Source organism: Alosa pseudoharengus, unplaced genomic scaffold (assembly GCF_046254945.1).
Source record: "Alosa pseudoharengus isolate Yale_2024_CS ecotype anadromous, Long Island Sound unplaced genomic scaffold, YU_APseudo_1.1 YU_APseudo_1.1_scf_5, whole genome shotgun sequence".
Taxonomy (NCBI): domain Eukaryota; kingdom Metazoa; phylum Chordata; class Actinopteri; order Clupeiformes; family Clupeidae; genus Alosa; species Alosa pseudoharengus.
Window position 1 is genome coordinate 9,545,164 of NW_027468837.1, and position 18,185 is coordinate 9,563,348.

Genomic DNA, 18,185 nt, shown 5'->3' on the forward strand with positions numbered 1-18,185 from the left:
GAGAGAGAGCACTAGAAAGATAGTTACTGGGAGTCTGTGCTTGCCTCCACGCTTGTGCATCTGTCTCCATGCCTACATAATCAATCAGGGAGCTGAGCGCTGCACACGTGTTGTGATTAACCCCTCTCCACCCAATTAACCAGGCATCGGCTCTACTCTCTCTCCCCGCTACTTCTCTCTCTCTCTCTCTCTCTCTCTCATTGCTGCTCTCTCTCTCTCTTTCTTTTTGCTGCTCTTTCTCTCTCTCCCTCTCTCTTTCTCTCTCCCTCTCTCTCTCTCTCTCTCTCTCTCTTTCTTTCTCTCTCTCTCCTGCCCTCTACTCCTCCTGGCCTGACGGAGGTTAAGTGGAGCTGATCAGGCCCAGAGAGAGAGAGAGAGGGCAGGTGACACGAGAAAGGCGGGGAAGTGACACACACCACCGATCCCCTTGGCACACACACCCACCCGCCCCTGCCGCAGTGTGACGGTGTGGCAGGTCTCTAGGGGCTGGCGCTAGAATCACGCCGGCGTCCAAGTGGAGGCGTGAGTAATGCTCCCCTCTGAACGGCCACCGTGCCAGCTTTGAGGCACAGCCACGACTCGGCGCCACGTAATGAATTTGTCATGAGGATCGAGGGGTGAGGCGACGGCGGCGGTGGCAAATTGCTCGACTCCGACTCGAAGGTACTTCATTTAAACGGCTGTGAAGACAAACAGCGGCAGGCATTAGGAAAACAAACCCATTAATGTGGCAGTGCGACTCCAGGCACGCCACAGCACAGCACAGCAGCGCTCGCTCACTCGCTCGCAGGAAATGTTATCCGTGGGTAAATATTTGAACAGGCCTCTGGCTGCACGTCCCCTATTCCCCTCCCCCACCCCCCCCCCCCCCCCCCCCCCACCCCCCAGCACACCCCTCCTGTCGGGGACGCTTACTGGCTGTACGCATCCAAAGCCCCCTCCAGAGCAAGCAGCATGCAGGCAGGCCAACAGGACTCACTGGAGTGCTACCTGTTCCATGGAGCTCCCAGAACCAAGATTACAGGCGTTTGAATGGTAATTACTGAGGAGCTTCTCAGGAGCTTCACCTCAGTCCAGTCCAACACTGACCACAGCATTTGTTATTCTTGCAACTCCCAACTCAGCTTTCTAAAGTGGGCTTAGTTTAGCTGTGCCTGTGTAATGCTATGTGTAGAGTTTCGGCAGAAATTATATACAGTACATTACTTGCATTGATATGCTTTTTTTGTTTGTTTCGCAGCCAGAAATGCAGTTATGGTGCATTTACCATCCTTCTCATTAGTCCATCTTGTAGGGGAGTAATGCTTGATCACAGCTTATTACGTGTGGACACTAGTGCGGTCACCGCAGGTGAGCCACCCGTCTGCGGACGTGTTTGTGTGCCTGCGGTAATGGTTGCGGTCATGTCACGTGTGCACGCGCGAGGAGCCCTGTTTGGCTGCGTCTGCCCCAGTGCAGCGTGGTCATTAGGCCCTGATTGATGTGGGTAGGATGTGCGTCTGTGGGTGCAGCCGAGGTGCAGAGAAGCGTGCGAGAGAGAGAGAGCATGCGAGCAAGCACGATCCGCCGATGCACAACAGTGGCCACGGCCCAGTCTCCCCCGCCTGCTGCTGCTGCTACCAGCGCCTCTCCACCTCCTCCTCCTCCACCTCCTTCTCCTCTTCCTCCTCCTCCTCCCCCTCCTCCCCCTCTTCCACCACCTCCTCCTTTTCCGTCTCGCTCCAGCTCTTCATGCTGAGCGCTCCGGTGCATGATTAACTGGCTCTACTTGTCATCAAAGCACAAAAAAAAGAAAGGAGCAAGAAGGGAAAAGTGAAGAAAGAGTGCAGAGCGAGAGAGAGAGAGAGAGAGAGCGAACGAGAGCGAGTTTCTCTTCTCTGTGGACTGCAGGCGCTGTAGGCTCGTTTGGGCCTGTGATGAAACAAAAGCAGCTCTCGGGGACTGGTCAGAGGGAAAAGAGAGAGGGAAGGACGGCTGCGCACAGCAGGGGGATGGAAAGTGAGAGCGAAAGAAGAGAAAGGAGAGAGGGACTCTTGCTGTAGGGCCTTTGGTTGAAGGCTTTCTTGTCTTTCTCTCTCTCTCTTTTCTCCCTCTCCCTTTCTCTCCTCTTCCTCTCTTAAACTCCCTCTCTCTCTCTCTCTCTTTCTCTCGCGAACAGCCCTGCTCAAATGGGAACCAAATGTTTGTGTAAGGCTTTCCTCGGTGCGAGTGCCGTGTTTGTTTTGAATAGGCTGGAATGTCTCCGCACGCTGCCAGCCAGCTCTGTGGGTGGAGGGAGAGGCTGGGAGAGAGAGAGAAAGAGAGAGAGAGTGAGAAAGAGAGGGAGAGAGAAACCGAGGGAGAGAGAGAAAGAGAGAGTGAGTGAGAAAGAGAGGGCGAGAGAAACCGAGGGAGAGAGAGAAAGAGAGAGTGAGTGAGAAAGAGAGGGAGAGAGAAACAGAGAGAGGGAAGGAGGGAAAGAGAGGGAGAGAGAAACAGAGAGAGGGAAGGAGGGGGGGAGAGAGAGAGTGAGAAAGAGAGGGAGAGAGAAACAGAGAGAGGGAAGGAGGGGGAGAGAGAGTGAGTGAGAAAGAGAGGGAGATAGAAACAGAGAGAGGGAAGGAGGGGGAGAGAGAGAGAGAGCAAGAGGGAGTTGGAGCATAGGCCGCTGCTCTGCCCTGGGCCTCTGGGCTTGCTGCTTGACCAGTGTATACCCTGGAAGGAGGGGGATGGGGGGGGTCACTTTTTTGACACCTTATTTGGGAGAGGTGGTATGTATCAACAAACATCAGGGCCTCGTGACAGGTCGCCTGAGGCCGGACTGTTCCCTCGGTCACTCACTCACTCTCCTCTGCCACCCTGGTCCTTCCTCCCTGTAGCAGCCACAGCTCTGCCTCACCGCTGCAGTGCAACTGCAAGCAGCTCCTGTGACGTGTGGCAGAGCCAGGTCCAAAGTGTGCGTTTGCATCCCCACCGCAATTCCCTTGCTGGCGGTTGCTCTTTGCGGGTCTGTCTGTGATTGTGATTGTTTACCCTCTGCAGCTGTGTGTGCACAGCAGCGTGTCCTCCGTGAGAACCCCAGCGCTGTCACTGTGCCTGAAGCCCCTGGTGCAAAGAGGCCTCTGTATCTCTCTCTCTCTCTCTCTCTTACTTCCTTCTTGTTTTTTTTTTTCATTTTGGGCCGTGACTGCATGATATATGTGTGGTGGTGGCGACTCGACGGCATCCATTTCTCTCCCCTGATGAGGTGCTAACCTCACTGTGCTGCTTCCTCATCCACTGCGGTCAGCCTGAGGGGGTGGGGGTGTGGGTGGGGAGGGGGTCAGCCTGAGGGGGTGGGGGTGTGGGTGGGGGGGGGGTCAAGTGAAGATTACGCCACTGCCGTTTCCTCTGCGCCAGCTGGCCAAACCCCAGAGGCCTTCTGTGCCTTCTGGCCATTTACTGCCAGGATCAGTTCCTTTCCAGATGACCCCCCACCCCCTCCACACACACACACACACACACACACACACACACACACACCCTCGCCTATGGTCAACATGAAGCTCATTTGTGCTCCTGCTGTGAGGGGAGAAAAGGTCTCTCATGACCTGTGCTCACTGCAGGCAGAGCAGCGTCGTGCTGTGCTGTCTTCTCATGAGTGTGTGGTGAAGACCTCATTTCTTTCTTTCTTCTTCTTCCAGGCAAGGCCTGTGTCCTGAAATGCCTGTTGGACGTCCACAAGATCTTCCGAGAGAACGACCCAGCCTACATCCTCAACGACCTTTACATCACCGACTACTGCGTCTGGATCCAGAAAGTCAAGTAAGTCTCGCTGGCTCGATTCTCATGACATCAGCTTGACTGTGAATCAGAACAAGTCTGACTTGGCTATCTATGTAGGGCAGGCTCTTTTTGTTGTTTTTGTTTCATTTTTTGGATGGCTTATCATTTGGATGGATTTCCAGACCATTAATAGTTGTAAGATCAGGAAAGGGGCCAGTTGTCAACTAAGCAATAAGCCCCGAGAGGCCGCAGGTTACACTGATTCTACAACAGCTAAGAGGCGTTGTTAGGCACGACACGCTAGCGGAGTGCCTAAAACCCCTCTTACAGTACCTGTTGTAGAATCAGTGGAACCTACGGACTCGAGTGGCTTATTGCTTTTCTAGAACTGTTACTATAAATACCTGGCAAGGTTTCATACAGTAAAGGCACAGCAACTAGAAATGGAACCAATTTATTCATAGATAATTACTCTTCCGCCAAGAAATATATTTCCTCTTTCTGAATGGTTGCCAAGCAACGTCGAGACGCAGCTACTCTAACTTTTGTATGAAGTTGTTGTAGCACAGCACTATAAAACGAAATGTGGCCAAGGTGTATGTTTGTGTTGGATTTTACAACAGCATCAAGCAAGATTCAGCCAATCACAATCAAGGACCGGAACTATCAGTTTTAGAATGTCTATTACACTATGTAGTGTGTGGAAGGAACAGATGGCCAGGTACAGCTTGTGTCTTTGATTTGATGCACATTTCACTTCATCAACCGTGAAACAGAGCCCATCCGTTGACCCATGCCAGTAACATGCGTAATACAAAAGACTTCTATCCCCTATACCTCCCATACGGTGACTCTCCGATGGTCAGTTTCCCTTCTGTATGAATGATCCAACAGTTGGATCTCCAACAGGGTGTATATTTTCTAATCACTTGCACATTTCACGATGTCAGTCTGCCGAGTCGAGCACATCATTTAGTAATGAGCCGGGTTCCTTTCCATCTCCTGCACTGGGAGGACGCCAACTGGGAGGACGCCAAGTGTGCGTGTGCTTGTGTGTGTGTGTGTGTGTGTGTGTGTGTGTGTGTGTGTGTGTGTGCTTTTGTGTGTGCTTGTGTGTGTGTGTGTGCTTGTGTGTGTGTGTGTGTGTGTGTGTGTGTGTGTGTGTGTGTGTGTGCTCATCTGTAAAAAGTCCAGTAGAAAATGTCCCCCTGATGATGTAGGCTCGGTGCCCAGATGGAGACACGATAAAAGGTCTGCAGGGATTTGACCATTTTTCCCTCCTTCCTTCTTCTTCTTCTTCTTCTTCTTCTTCTTCTTCCTTCTTCTTCTTCTTCCTTCTTCTTCTTTTTCTTCTTTTTCTTTTTCTTCAGTTTTGTCTCTCATTTGCAACTCTCTCTTTTCATTTCTTCTTTTTTTTTTGCAAAAGAAAAAAAAACCTTGAAAGCCGATTAATAATGGATGTGTAAAAATCAATGGGCCAGGCTCTGAGTTAGAGTGCGTCCATTTGCCTGTGGCAGAGAGAGAGGGATTAATAAAGGACAACAGAGAGAGGGAAAAGAGGGGGAGAGAGAGAGAGAGAGAAAAGAAGGAGAGAGAGCAGACAGAGAGCTGCCTTGTCCTCCACAGCACAGTGCATGCTAGAGCTCCACTGTCAATGTGCTGGAAAACTCAATCAGTCACACCGTGCACACAGCCAAGGAGATGAAGTGCTGTGAGGGCGTTTGAGGTGGAGTGGCCCTCGCCGACCTCCCGCCAGGCCCTTAGAGCTAAATGTCAGCTTGACCTGACCTGACCTGACGCGCCCGCTTCCACCGCTGTCTCACTCTCCACCTCCGCGGTCCTCCGTGCCAACTGCACTGACCTGCGTCTGAATGGCCGCATACCGTCTCTGCTCTCTGCCTCACTGGCCCATCAATCAGCACACCATAGCTCCTACTCCTGCAAACCCCCCACCCTCAAACACACACACACACACACACACACACACACACACACACACACACACACACACACACGCACACTCACACACACACATACATACCCACATGCGTGCACACACACACACACACACACACACTACCCATACACACTATACATACATGCCCCCACACACGTACATGCACACATGCACACACTCACACACACACACACACTCACCACAGCACTTCAGACTCTTATCTGTGTGATGAATCAGCTGCAATCTCAAAGGGATCTGGCTCAGCGGCAGGCCCAGAGGCATGGAGCCGCTAGCACTCTAGATTTCACCGCTCGCCTGCCTTTCCACACACACTCGCCTTTATTGTTTATTTATTTATTTAGGTTGGTGTGTGTGTGGCTTGCTGTGAATTGATTTCCAGCCTCTCAAGGTGGAAATTATTCACACTGCCAGCGACAACACAGCGCATGAGCCTCCTCTTCAGTGGAAGGGTGTGTGTGTGTGTGTGTGTGTGTGTGTGTGTGTGTGTGTGTGTGTGTGTGTGTGTGTGTGTGTGTGTGTGTGTGTGTGTGTGTGTGTGTGTGTTTTTAAGATCCAGCCCCACTTATCATGCAAAGTGGCAGATGGAAGGTGTTCTTTCATGTGGAGGCCCTTTGATCAAATCCCTCTGGCTCAGCTTTGTCAAGACAAGGCGCTGTTATCACATGTGGTTTGTTGTGACGGGGGCCTCTCTGCTTCTGACGGATCTGATGACAGACCGTTTTAGCATTGTTTTGGTATCCGCTAGATATTCCCCCATGAACCATCTCTCTTTCTCCCTTCGCACTCTCTCTCTCTCTCTTTCTCTCTCGCTCTTGCTCTCTTGCCGTCTCTCTCTCTCTATCCCACACTCTCCATCTCTCTCTATCTCTCTCTCTCTCTCCCACTCCTTCCCTCCCTCCCTCTCTCTCTCTGCTGCTTGTTCACTCTATCACACTTTGCTAAAGTGTGCCGTCTCAGTACAATTCCTTCCTGGGGATGAGATTTTAATCTGCCCCTCAGTGTGATCCTCAGTGCAAGTCTCTCTAGTCAGCAGGGGAGCTCACAATCGTGCAGAAAACGACAAGGAAATGAACGGATGTCGGCTCCAACGCTATGATTTACGCCATCCGAGCGCAATGCCGTTCTTGAAGTCCCCCTGACTGGTGTTGTGTGTGTGTGTGTGTGTGTGTGTGTGTGTGTGTGTGGGGGGGTGCTGGACTCGAATTTACAGCGCAGTAAAGCCGTCAGGCGTGATTTAAGCCTCGGATGGTCAAACTCCCTGGCTCCTCTTCCTTCAGTGTCGAGGCGTGCCGCCAGATCTCTTTCTTTTCTCTCGTTTATTTTTTTAGCGCGAGGGGGCCAGCAAACCCTGGAGAGGAGGTGAGTGCTCTCGTCCTCTCTGCCTCCCACACCACACACACCTGGGCATCCCTCCCTCAGCAAACCCATGCTGGAGGCCACCAGGCATTAGGAGAAAAGGCACAGGCTTACTGTACAGTGAGCTAGGTCACCAGGCCTTACCAGGCATCACTGTACAGTGAGTTAGGTCACCAGGCCTTACCAGGCCATCCTGGCAGTGCTGTCAGCGTCTGGTTTGTATGTCAGTGGGCTGTACAAATGAACGTTGACTGACTGCCCATAAACGATGAATGAATGATGAAAAATGTCTCTGTTGAAATATTTGCTGCTGGTTCTTTTACTGTTTGTTTGTTTGTTAGTGTAATTTTTTTATGACTGTTAAGTGCCTGTTTTGGGACATTTTGGGCCTTGAAAACAGATGAGAACATCCAGTCATAGAACCATTGCATTGCACACGACAGCTGTTTTTGCCCACAATATAGGAGCAGGAACTGGTTATGTGGGCACTGGAAGCTTCCAGTTGTGGTGACATTGATGGCCCTCACCAGAAGAGGAAATGTTTAGAAAAAAAAACAAAGCAAAAAATCCTCCTTAACAATGACAAATGAATGGCAAGTGTAGTTCTATTGTCTCTCTCAGTGCCTTCTGTCACTGATGTAGAATGAAGAGCATGTTTGTGTATTTTTTTCTTTCAAGTTAGAAAGCCTTCTCCCTGCTTGAAGTAATTTCACAGGGACAGAATCTCTGTTCTCCATTGTGCATACACTTGGATGGTCCAAATGAACTGTTGCTGTGTTATTCATTGCAGGCCTTTTTTGTTGTTGTTTGTTGGGGGGGGGGGGCACTGCAGAAGCCAAGCTTAAGTTGCGTTTGCTAGGAAAAGAAGGGTGCGTGAGCGGACTCGCACATCGTTTATTTGCTCAAACCCCGTCTTGTCCTGTCAAAAGCTTGGAGGGCCTCCAGTGCACAGTTCTCTGCAGTCAGCACAGCAAATCAGATAAGAAGGGTTTGCTGTTACATGGGGGCCCCCATCTAAAAGAAGCACAGGCAGAAACACTACCCCCCCCCCCCCCCCAACACACACACACACACACAAAAACACACACACACACCCTGACCCCCTCATCCCCCATTCACCCCCCTGGTGCCTCTCCAGCCGTCCACCGTTGTCCACAAACAATCGCTAATTGGGTCAATTGGATTCCTGGCCAGCGCTATGGCAACCTGTGTGAGCTGCACCCAGAGCAGTGGGGGGGGGGGGGGGGGGGGAGCTAAGGCCGGCGGATGGACGAACGGAAAGATGAATGGATAGATAGACTAACGGGTGTGTGGGATTAGTCTGTGGAGAAAGAAAGAGAGAGAGTGTGAGTGAGTGAGTGAGTGAGAGTGAGATAGAGAGAGTGAAATAGAGAGAGAGAGAGTGAGCGAGTGAGCGAGTGAGCGAGAGAGAGTGAGTGAGTGAGAGAGAGAGAGAGAGAGTGAGTGAGAAAGAGAGAGAGAGGGAGAGCTGAGCTCAGTCTCTGCTCCAGCTCCAGCCTTGGTGTTCCTCAGAGGCTGAGCATTGTCTGCTTCTCTCTTTAGAAAAGCCCAGCAAGGCATTGGCCTCTGGGGCCCCTGGCTCTCCATGGGAGGGCTGACCGGGAGGAACAGAGGAGAAGGAGGTGGGCGGAGGAGCTGGGGGGGGGTGGTAGAGGCACGTCTCAGACAAGTGTGCTGAGGGGCCGGCCAGGGTCAGAGGTTCCACAAAGCCCTGTGTCCGGCGGTCCTGGGAGTGGCCTCGAGAGTTGTCACGTAGCGTTTAAATCACCGCGCCGGCCAAGCTCAGCGCTGGGAAAAAAGAGGCACTTTTAAGAGGACGGGACCCGGCGCGATGGGAAAGCCAGCCGTGGAAGCGTGCAGGTGTATCGTTAGATGAGCCCCCCCCCCCCCAATCTATAAATATGCCTCAGATGTCGCTCTGAAATGATGCCTTAACTTAAATCACCTGTTGAGGTTTGAAGTGATCCTTTTTTTTTCGTTGTTTGGTTCCTTCTTTTTTTTCCCCCTCTCTTCGTCTCTTCTATGGTCTTGGCTGGATCGCTAGGCTTTACCACATTTCCTCAGACATCTGGTCTCCTCCTTTCCTTTCCTCTCTTCTCTCTCCCTTGTTTTTTCTTTTCTTTGTGCTCACAAGAGATTCTCTTTTTTTTGCCCAAAAACTGAAAAGGGGATTCCCATTACTGTATAACTTCCCTTTAAGAAAGTGCTTGCCCGTTATGTTAGTTTGACCATTGTGTTCATTTTACTATGAAGTGCGAGAGGAAGTGCTGTTTTTATTTCACCAAAATGAATCAGATAGATAGAAGTGATAGAAAAAGCTCTCGACACATTGTAAAAGTTCTAAAATCTTGTTTGAAACTCTGTTGGTTCTAATTTAAATAAAGGGTGATGAGCAAACTGTCTCATGCATGAAACAAAGCTTTATGTGGGATGTAAGAAAGTTTACCTACTCATGTTAACACTTAAGCTCTTGCTCATGGTATTAAATTAGGAAATTGATTTATATTAACTTTAGTTTATTCTTGCTTGTTGCCTGCAAAACGTCATGTGAAATCTATTTTTGATTGCTTGCTGGTTGATTGATTGGTTTTCGGTATAACCTTGCCACCGTTTGTAATAGTCGATCATAGTCAGTGTGAATGTTGAGGCCCCTCCACTTGCTGCATTAGAAAGAAAGAGTGTGTGAAAGTGATGTGAAAGGGCTACAGTTGGGTTGTTTCCGGTGGATTTTGTGCTGTGTCTGATGTCATCCAGCTGTGGATCCTTTGAGCTGTTTGTTGTTGACGTATAGTGTGAACTGGCCTACTTCTCAGTAATGTGTCAGAGATTCTCGTTTAGCTGTTCCAGTAGACAGTCTCAGTGTAGGCGTTGTTAAAGATGTTAAGATTCAAAATTCTCTTTATTGTCATGAGCAGTCATTGATGCTGCATCTAAATAGAAAACATTGTACACACATTACACCTAAACTACAGCTAAGATGGGAAAACTAAGAAAAGTCCCCCCCCCTTGTTTGATGTCAGTAATGGTGCGAGCTGGTCGCCGTACTTGTTGCTGCTCTTACGGGGCTGTTTCAGCAGCAGTTGTTGATTCTGTCTGCCTGATCCGTTGTCGTGCCGACAGGAGATTTGAAGTGTCCCGCTGCTCTGTGGAAAGCGATACTCGACTCTCGGCTCTCCAGGATTGGTAGTACATATTTACTGTCAGCATGGGGTGCCTGCTTTTGCTTCCTAAACACACACACACACACACACACACACACACACACACACTCTCACCGTTATCACACCATCTCTCTCACACACACACACGCACACGCACGCTTTTAGATCAGCCCTCTGTGCTTCAGGTTAACATCTAAGACATTAAAAAGATACATATTCATGGTAGAGGGAACACGTCCGTCACCATCAGCCTGACGTGTGAGATAAATGAAGAGGCTGTGTGTGTTTATTTTGTTTACCCTCAGCCAGGCCCCCCCCCCCCTCCTCAGTCTCCTCCGCCAGCGCCGCGTCTCTTTCATCCGAGAGCGATTTGGGATGAGTCATTAGGCTGAGCGAGCGAGTGCGGCCCCGCTCTCTCCAGACATCCAAGGTTCCGTTGCGTGCATTAAACTCTGCCACCGCGCCACCGCCTCTAGTGCCTCTTTGTTGCCACAGACGCATTTCTTCTGCTCGGATTTTACCCCCCCCCCCTTTCCATTCCACGCAAAATCTTTGAAAGCTGCCCCTCCTTACTTAATTAAGTCAAGCCACAACAGTGGTGCGCTAATGACTGGATTGTGTACGACATTATCCCTGGCCCCCTGAAGGAGCCTTTGTTTTCACCGCAGGGCCCTACTCTCCCACCGCAGAGAGCCAGGAGTGGGAGACCGAGAGAGACAAACGGAGAGAGGGATGGAGGAAGGGAGAGAGGGAAAGAGTGAGTGAGTGAGTGAGTAAGTACAAGATCACTGTGTGTGTGTGTGTGTGTGTGTGTGTGTGTGTGTGTGTGTGTGTGTGTATGAGAATACAAGACGGAGGGAAGGGAAGGGAAGGGAAGGGAAGGGAAGGGAAGAAGGCTGATTGAGACGGTCACTGTGCTGGGAGAGAAGGGGCTTCCTTGTGGGGGAGGGAGAGAGAGAGCGACAGAGAGAGGTAGTGGTAGAGAGAGAAAAGCAGCACGCCTCTGCAAAGCTAACTCAATAATGACTTCCCACAGGGGGGGGGGGGGCTTTTGAAGTGGTTCTGTTGCCTCCGCTGTAGGAGAGCCCCGGAGTGCTGCGCCACAGGAAGTAGGCAAGCCTGGAAGCACCGGGCCACAGGAAGTCTGCAGGAGGCGTTTTTCTTACTTTTTTATTTTTCCTCCCTCTCTCTTCGCCTGACCCCCCACGCTGGCGCTGCTCCATGGTCTGCCTGCCTGCCTGCGTGTGTGTGTGTGTGTGTGTGTGTGTGTGTGTGTGTGTGTGCCTGCAAGGGAGAGACAACCAGACTTTTTCCCTCTTTTGTTTCCTCCTTTTTTTCTGCTGAGTCAGGGAAAACGAGGCGGAAAAAAAAAACGTGTGTCAGGCAGAACGGAGGCGTGTAGGTTTCTGTTTTTTCCGTGTTTGCTCCTGTCGACAGGATATACATTTGGGTAGAGAGAAGCATTGGACATGCTTACGCAGGACACCTAGATGTTAAGCCCTTTATTTCACAAGGTGTCGCCACACAATACATATCTGTGGATGCCTCAGACTTGCAGTCAAACAGTATACTTGTTTACAGAGGTACTTGTTTACATGATGTCTCATGCATGCTGTTGACCAGTCATCTCATGCATTCTCAGACTGATCCCCGTCCATATACTTCCTGCACCATATCTCCATCTCTATCTCTATCTCTATATGTGGTGTTGGTCTGTAAGGGAAAGGAGCTGGGGAGTATAGAAATGCTGCTTGTATTAGGCGCTCACATGGGTCTACCTCGTACTGGACGTAATTGGGAGACTGGAGAGTCATTGTTCAGTGAGGAGCCGTCCAGCTCCTCCACGCTGTGTGGACACAGGGAGCCTATTAGGAGCACTGCAGTGCTAACACTCAAGCATACCCACGGGGCAGCAGCGGGCAGGGCTGCTAGGGGAGAGAGAGGAGAGAGAGAGAGAGAGAGAGAGTGTAGGAGGTGGACAATGGCCAGAGCATATGGTGCTAGAGAAAAGACTAGAAAGAAATAGCCAAGTAGTGATGTCTGATAAAATTCAAAGCAGTTATTAATCAGTTATAGCTACCGTAGTTATTACCACTTCAATTAAAAATGTTTAAAACCGTAATTAGAGTGTTTGTCACTGGGGTGATGTGAACAGACACCAGTCATGTCAGTAGACTATAATGACCATCAGGTTTAGAGAACTAAGAGATGACCCTTGAAGCAAACAGTCATGACTGTGGATGGCTTGTGTTAGGCACACATTCAAATCACCTTGCTGAAATCTAGCCCTCTAAGCACAGTATGTGGAAGCTTATCAGTTTGGGCAGTGGAGGGCATATTGTGTGTTTCTGTGATATTGCAGACTCAGTGGTAAGGTGCCCTGCAGATGACGCTGATATTGTTCTCGAAAGTGACTTTGGTGTCAAAAGGACTCTCAGATTCTTGACACTCCCCTCCAGAGAGAGCTTAAATGTGTGTGGGTGTAAGCGACCTATATCTTTCTTTCTTCTCCCAGTGCTTCACTTACAGTAGCTCTAGATGACGACCTGAGACCGAAATGATCAGGATGGAATACGTGAGGGCATCAAGTGATGAACACTAAAAATAAAGAAAGCAGCAAAAGTGTTTTCAGAAAGGGAAGACATTTGTCTGTTGCAGGGCTTAGAGAGTGAGGTCTAAACTGAGCAAGCTGGAGCATTCATTCCTCCTTTTTCACACTGTGGTTGTACATTTGATTACCACAGCAGAACCATTAGCATAATGCCCTCTAATGTGTTTTGTGGTGCTCACATGTTGCCAAAACAACAGGTGTTGTCGTCTTCCCTGACACAGCTTTTTTTTTTTGGGGGGGGGGAGGGGGGTCATAGCTGTTTAGCATGGCATTTTCATGGCACTTGGTAATATGAATGCTTGTAGAAAATCAACCCCCCCCCCCCCACACACACACACACACACACACACACACACACCCACACCCCTTGACAAGTTTGGTCTGGCCCCAAGCCAAGTCTGCTCACTGCTCACCATGACAATGAGGCTTCTTCCCTCACTCTTTCTCTCTCTCTCTCTCTCTCTCTCTCTCTCTCTCTCTCTCTCTCTCTCTCTCTCTCTTTCTCTCTCTCTCTTCCCTCGCCCACTCCTGCGGCAGCAGCACACGCTGAATGGCAGCCACTCCAGTTTTGATGATGTCAATTAGCTCTGTATTTTGCTCCTCTCTGTCTGCCTGTCTCTCTTGCTCCGTCTCCCCCTCTCTTTCTCTCTTTCTCTCTCCCTCCCTCACTCTCTCTTCCCTACTCTCTCTCTCTCTTTCCCTCCCTCTCACACTCTCGCTCTTTCTCCCTCCCTCACTGTCTCTTCCCCACTCTCTCTCTCTCTCTCTCTCTCTCCCTCCCTCCCTCTCTCTTCCCTACTCTCTCTCTCTCTTCCCTACTCTCTCTTTCTCTCTCTCTCTGTATGAATAATGGATTTGCCAGGCATACACACCACCACCCACCTCCATAGTCTTAAGCCTTTACATTGAATCTTTTGAAAGGGGGGATTCGTTGAGCATTGTAGCTTCTCTCTCTCTCTCTCTCTCTCTCTCTCTTTCTCTCTGTTTCTCTATCCCACTCTCTCTCTCTTGTCTCTCTTTCACTTGAAGAAAGAGCCTTTTGAAGTGTTCACTGTTGCTTGTGCCATGTAGCACTGAGGCAACACTCCAGCATAATCATACTTGAATTTATAAGCGTTTATTCCCTAATTGCCTTGCATCTGGCTCCTCCCGACGTGCTCGTGCTGCTGAGCTGGGAGGCAGGGAAGTGTTTATTTGGGAAGGGAGGACAGTTGAGGACACGTCCAATACAAACTGAAATGCAGCCCAGGGTTTGTTTTCTTTTGCACGTAATGTAGGGGTGTGTGTGTGTGTGTGTGTGTGTGTGTGTCTGTGTGTGTGTCTGTGTGTGTCTGTGTGTGTGTGTGTGTGTGTGTGTGTGTGTGTACACATGCCCTTGTGTGCACTTGGGTGTGTGTAAGAGTCTGCATATGCCTATGTTTGTGTGTGTGTGTAATAGTCCCAACAGTGATTTAAGTCAGATAATCAAGAAGGACCTGTAGGGCATGAAAAGTCCCAGTGCAGTGGAGTTGAATGTTTTCCCAAAGACCTTCTCCCAAGTGCTCTGCGTGATTTGATTAAAGCATGCATCATAGACCCCTCATTGGGCCATGTAGCAAGTGGCTGCTGTAGGGGAGAGCCCAGCACTCCTGGAGTGATTCTCACCTCTAGCGGGCCAGTGGCTGCTGGGCTGACTCCTTCAGCATGAGAGAGGTCAACAGTCCTTGGGATAACCAGGCTGTTGCCAACCTAATCTTGTAGCAATCATGGAAAGTACTCTACTCTTACCATCATTTACTCTGCACTTACCATCTCAGGCACTACTTTCCCTACATTTTTTGAAAGAGTGGTAGCTTAACCTTTGCAGTCATAATAGAATGGCTCTGTAGAATACTCCAGACTGTTCGGTTCTGCGCTCAGAGGTCTATTCTGAGCTGAGGTCAATTCGCTCTGAATAATGTGCGCATGGCTGGGTTACTGACAGATGCCAAAGGCTGACCCGATCATCCAATCAAGGTCTATTTTGAGCTAATGGCTGCTGTACTCTGCTGTACATTAGTGGTCACATACGGCCAGAACTACCCCATGTGTAAGTACTGTGCTTCCTGTTATAAAATACAAACCAATTCTTGACGCCTGTGCCTTCTTTTTTGTCTCCTGCAGGTCCAAGCATGTAAGCTCTCTGACTGAGCCTCTACAGAAAGCCACTCTGAAGAAGAAAGATCTGGGATTGGATCTGGAGGAGCTGGAGGCGGCAGCAGCACTGGTGGAGGAGGAGGAGGAGGAGGAGGATGAGGAAGAGGAGGAGGGGTCGTCGAGCGGAGAGGAGTCTGGCAGCAGTGAGAGCAGTGACAGCAGCAGCGACAGCAGCAGCAGCAGCTCCTCAGAGGACAGCGATGACCGGCAGACTCACGAGGAGCCGCGCGCTCCGTGCGTGCTGGTGAACTCAGGTAGCGTTGCAGGGGAGAAGGAGAACAACCGCAGCAGCAGCAGCAGCAGCCGGCTCCAGCAGCCCCAACCGGCGGCTCCAGTGGAGGACCCAGCCCTGACCCCATCCCCAGCCCCCGGCCTCCCCCCCCGCGGGGCAGCAGACGGCGCCGCCCGCACCACCAGCAGCACCACCAGCAGCAGCAGCACCAGCAGCAGCAGCCCTGCACAGCTGATCCAGGAGCTGGGAGAGCGGCTGGGGGAAGGGTTGCAAATCTCACCGGCACGGCCAGAGGGAACGCCCCCCCCCTCCTCCTCCTTCTCCTCCTCCTCCTCCTCCTCCTGCGTCAGCAGTGTGGAGCAGCGAGAGCGGCAGAGAATGCGAGCGGGGGAGGGGGAGAGCGCGAGAGGGAGCCAGCCAGTGCACACACGCCCGCCGTGCTCCGAGCAGAGGCACGCTCCGCCGGCCGAGGCTGCCAACGCCGAGAGGACGCTCCCGACAGCCCGTCCGCACAGAAAGCCGCTGGTCATCGTCAAAGCGGAGGAGTTGGACAGCGACGACGATGAGGACTGTTTACCCGGTCACTGATGAACTGAAGCTGCAGAAGTTTGTGGGACTCGACACGGTCTTGTCATCTGTTCTTTGAACTGCGCAGCCTCACATCTTCAGGATTCTAATTGACCCCCCTGCAATTATGTTGTTGTAACATGCTCGCGTTTAATCAAGATGCACCAGTGCATCGTGTTATGTTTTGTGTTTTTTTCCTTTTTCTGTATTAAACTTGAAAAGACACGGCGCTCTTTCTTTTGGGGGGGGGGAGGTGTGCTTTCACTGGAGTCCTTTATCTGTGCTTGTGGTCTACTTTCAGCCTGAGCCCAAGTGTCAGTTAACCAAACGATCAAAGCCGTGCTTCCTCAGAGGGGACCCATCAAAGTCTCATAAAGCCGCAAACCTCACTGGAATTATTTATCCCCCCCCCCCCGCCTCGGGGAAAGCAGATCTCGGCACTGCTTTGGTTAGGCCATTCGGCCTCGTGCTTTGGCCTTGAGTTTTTTTGTCCCCGTTTTGGTCAGTGTGCTCACAGCTCAGTTGTTGGTGCCTCTGAGGCTGCCAACACTCTGGCCACCAGGTCAGCACTTTTGAGCCGTGCGGGCAGGCAGGCGGGTGGGGAGCCGTTTCCGAATCTGTTCCACTGATAGAGCTGACGGGGGGAGGTAGCGGTGATAGTGGCTCTGAGATAAACAGGAAACGCTCGCTACAAGCTGTCCATCTCTGCCTGTGTGAGAGAGAGAGGGAGGGAGGGAGAGAGGTAGGGAAGGAGAGAGAGAGGGGGGGAGAGAGAGGGAGGGAGAGAGAGAGAAGAGAGGAGGGAGGGAGAGAGAGAGTGCTCTGATGTTCACATTGCGTTTGAAGTGTTGCTGTAATTCTGTGTGCGTGTGTATGTGTCTGTGTGCGTGTTTGTGTGCGTGTGTATGTGTCTGTGTGCGTGTTTGTGTGTGTGTGCGTGTGTGTTTGTGTGCGTGTTTGTGTGTGTGTGCGTGTGTGTTTGTGTGCGTGTTTGTGTGTGTGCATGTGTGTTTGTGCGTTTGTGTGTACTGTCTCGTTCCTGTTCTTTCTTGGTCAGCATATTGATAACAGTGAGCCCACTTCAGTGTGTTGTCAGGTAAGCAGAGAGTAGAGAACTCTGCTGGTGGCTGTAACAGGTCCACCCAGTGTGTGTTTGTGTGTGTGTGTGTGTGTGTGTGTGTGTGTCGTATGTGTGTGTGTGAGCGCTAGAGTGATGGATGCACGAGGCGTGGGGGGGGGGGAACGCCCGTCGACACGGCTCAATACTGTCAGCGGTGTCTCGGAGGCGAGAGCAAACAAACATGGAGGCGCGTGTCAGCCAGACAAATGGAGGCTTCCCAAGCAGTTCGCCGAGAGAGAGAGAGAGGGAGGGAGGGAGGGAGAAAGAAGAGTAAGAAAGAGACTGTGAGACAGATCCAGAGAGACCGAAGGCAAGAGTGAGATTTAACGAGCAAGAAGAGTAGAAAAGAAGAAGAGTGGCACAGCCGAAGATCGACGGGAGATAGATAAAGATGGATGGCTTCCAGCAGCAGCAGCGTTCCGTGTCTCTGGGCATCCCCCATGGAAGGCGAACTGGCGGCACGAGCCACGTTTAAACACCCACGGAAGTCTCAGCGCCGCCAGCGGACGCCACCTACTCTGACGGCGCACCTAGAGACACGAGCACAAAAGGAGGGGAGTGGAGACACAGGAGGATGAGAGAGAGAGAGAGAGAGAGAGAGGGAGGATGAGAGAGAGAGAGAGGGTGGTGGTGGGGGGAGGGGGGAGGGGGTGTAGCTGAATGGGAGGCAGCGCTCCGCTGTGCTGTTGGTAGTTAGTTTGCCTGGGGCGTGTTGGCTGTCTGGAGCTCGCCTGGCTCAGCTTGTGAAGTGAGGTGGCTATTCTCTCTCTCTCTCTCTCTCTCTCTCTCTCTCTCTCTCTCTCTCTCTCTCTCTCTCTCTCTCTCTCTCTCTCTCTCACGCACTCACATTATTCAGGTCTTTAGTTAAGAGGTCTGACGCAGCAGAGCAAGGGCTGTAATCACTAGGTGTGTGAAGGTGGTTGCACGCACAAACACAGGCGCCTACACACACACACACACACAGAGAATTAATAAGCCGTTTAACTCAGTTTATTCTCATGCTAGTCCATAGGAGGTGCAGTAAAGGCCTGTGAAAAATTGCATGCATGCACTAGAGGGAGAGTATTGTACGGGTGTGTTGTAGAGTCCTCACTGTGTGTGTGTGTGTGTATTACCTGGGGACATTTTCCCAGCAAGTAATTTCTCACCTCTTTATCTTCTTCTTTTCTCTGTTCTCTCTCTCTCTCTCTCTCTCTCTCTCTCTCTCTCTCTCTCTCTCT

The 18,185-nt window shown here is 51.0% G+C and overlaps 1 protein-coding gene across 2 annotated transcripts in view; it reads left to right on the plus strand.

Annotated features, from left to right (window-relative positions):
- Positions 1 to 16,070, plus strand: part of shq1 (SHQ1, H/ACA ribonucleoprotein assembly factor) — a 36,383-nt gene extending 20,313 nt beyond the window's left edge. For both annotated transcript variants that reach the window (XM_076268496.1, XM_076268497.1), the window contains 2 exons: positions 3,663 to 3,783; positions 15,014 to 16,070. In XM_076268496.1, coding sequence (XP_076124611.1) covers positions 3,663 to 3,783; positions 15,014 to 15,866 — 974 coding nt within the window. In that variant the 3' untranslated portion in view covers positions 15,867 to 16,070. The remainder of the gene's footprint in view (positions 1 to 3,662; positions 3,784 to 15,013) is intronic.
- The last annotated feature ends 2,115 nt before the right edge of the window (positions 16,071 to 18,185 follow it).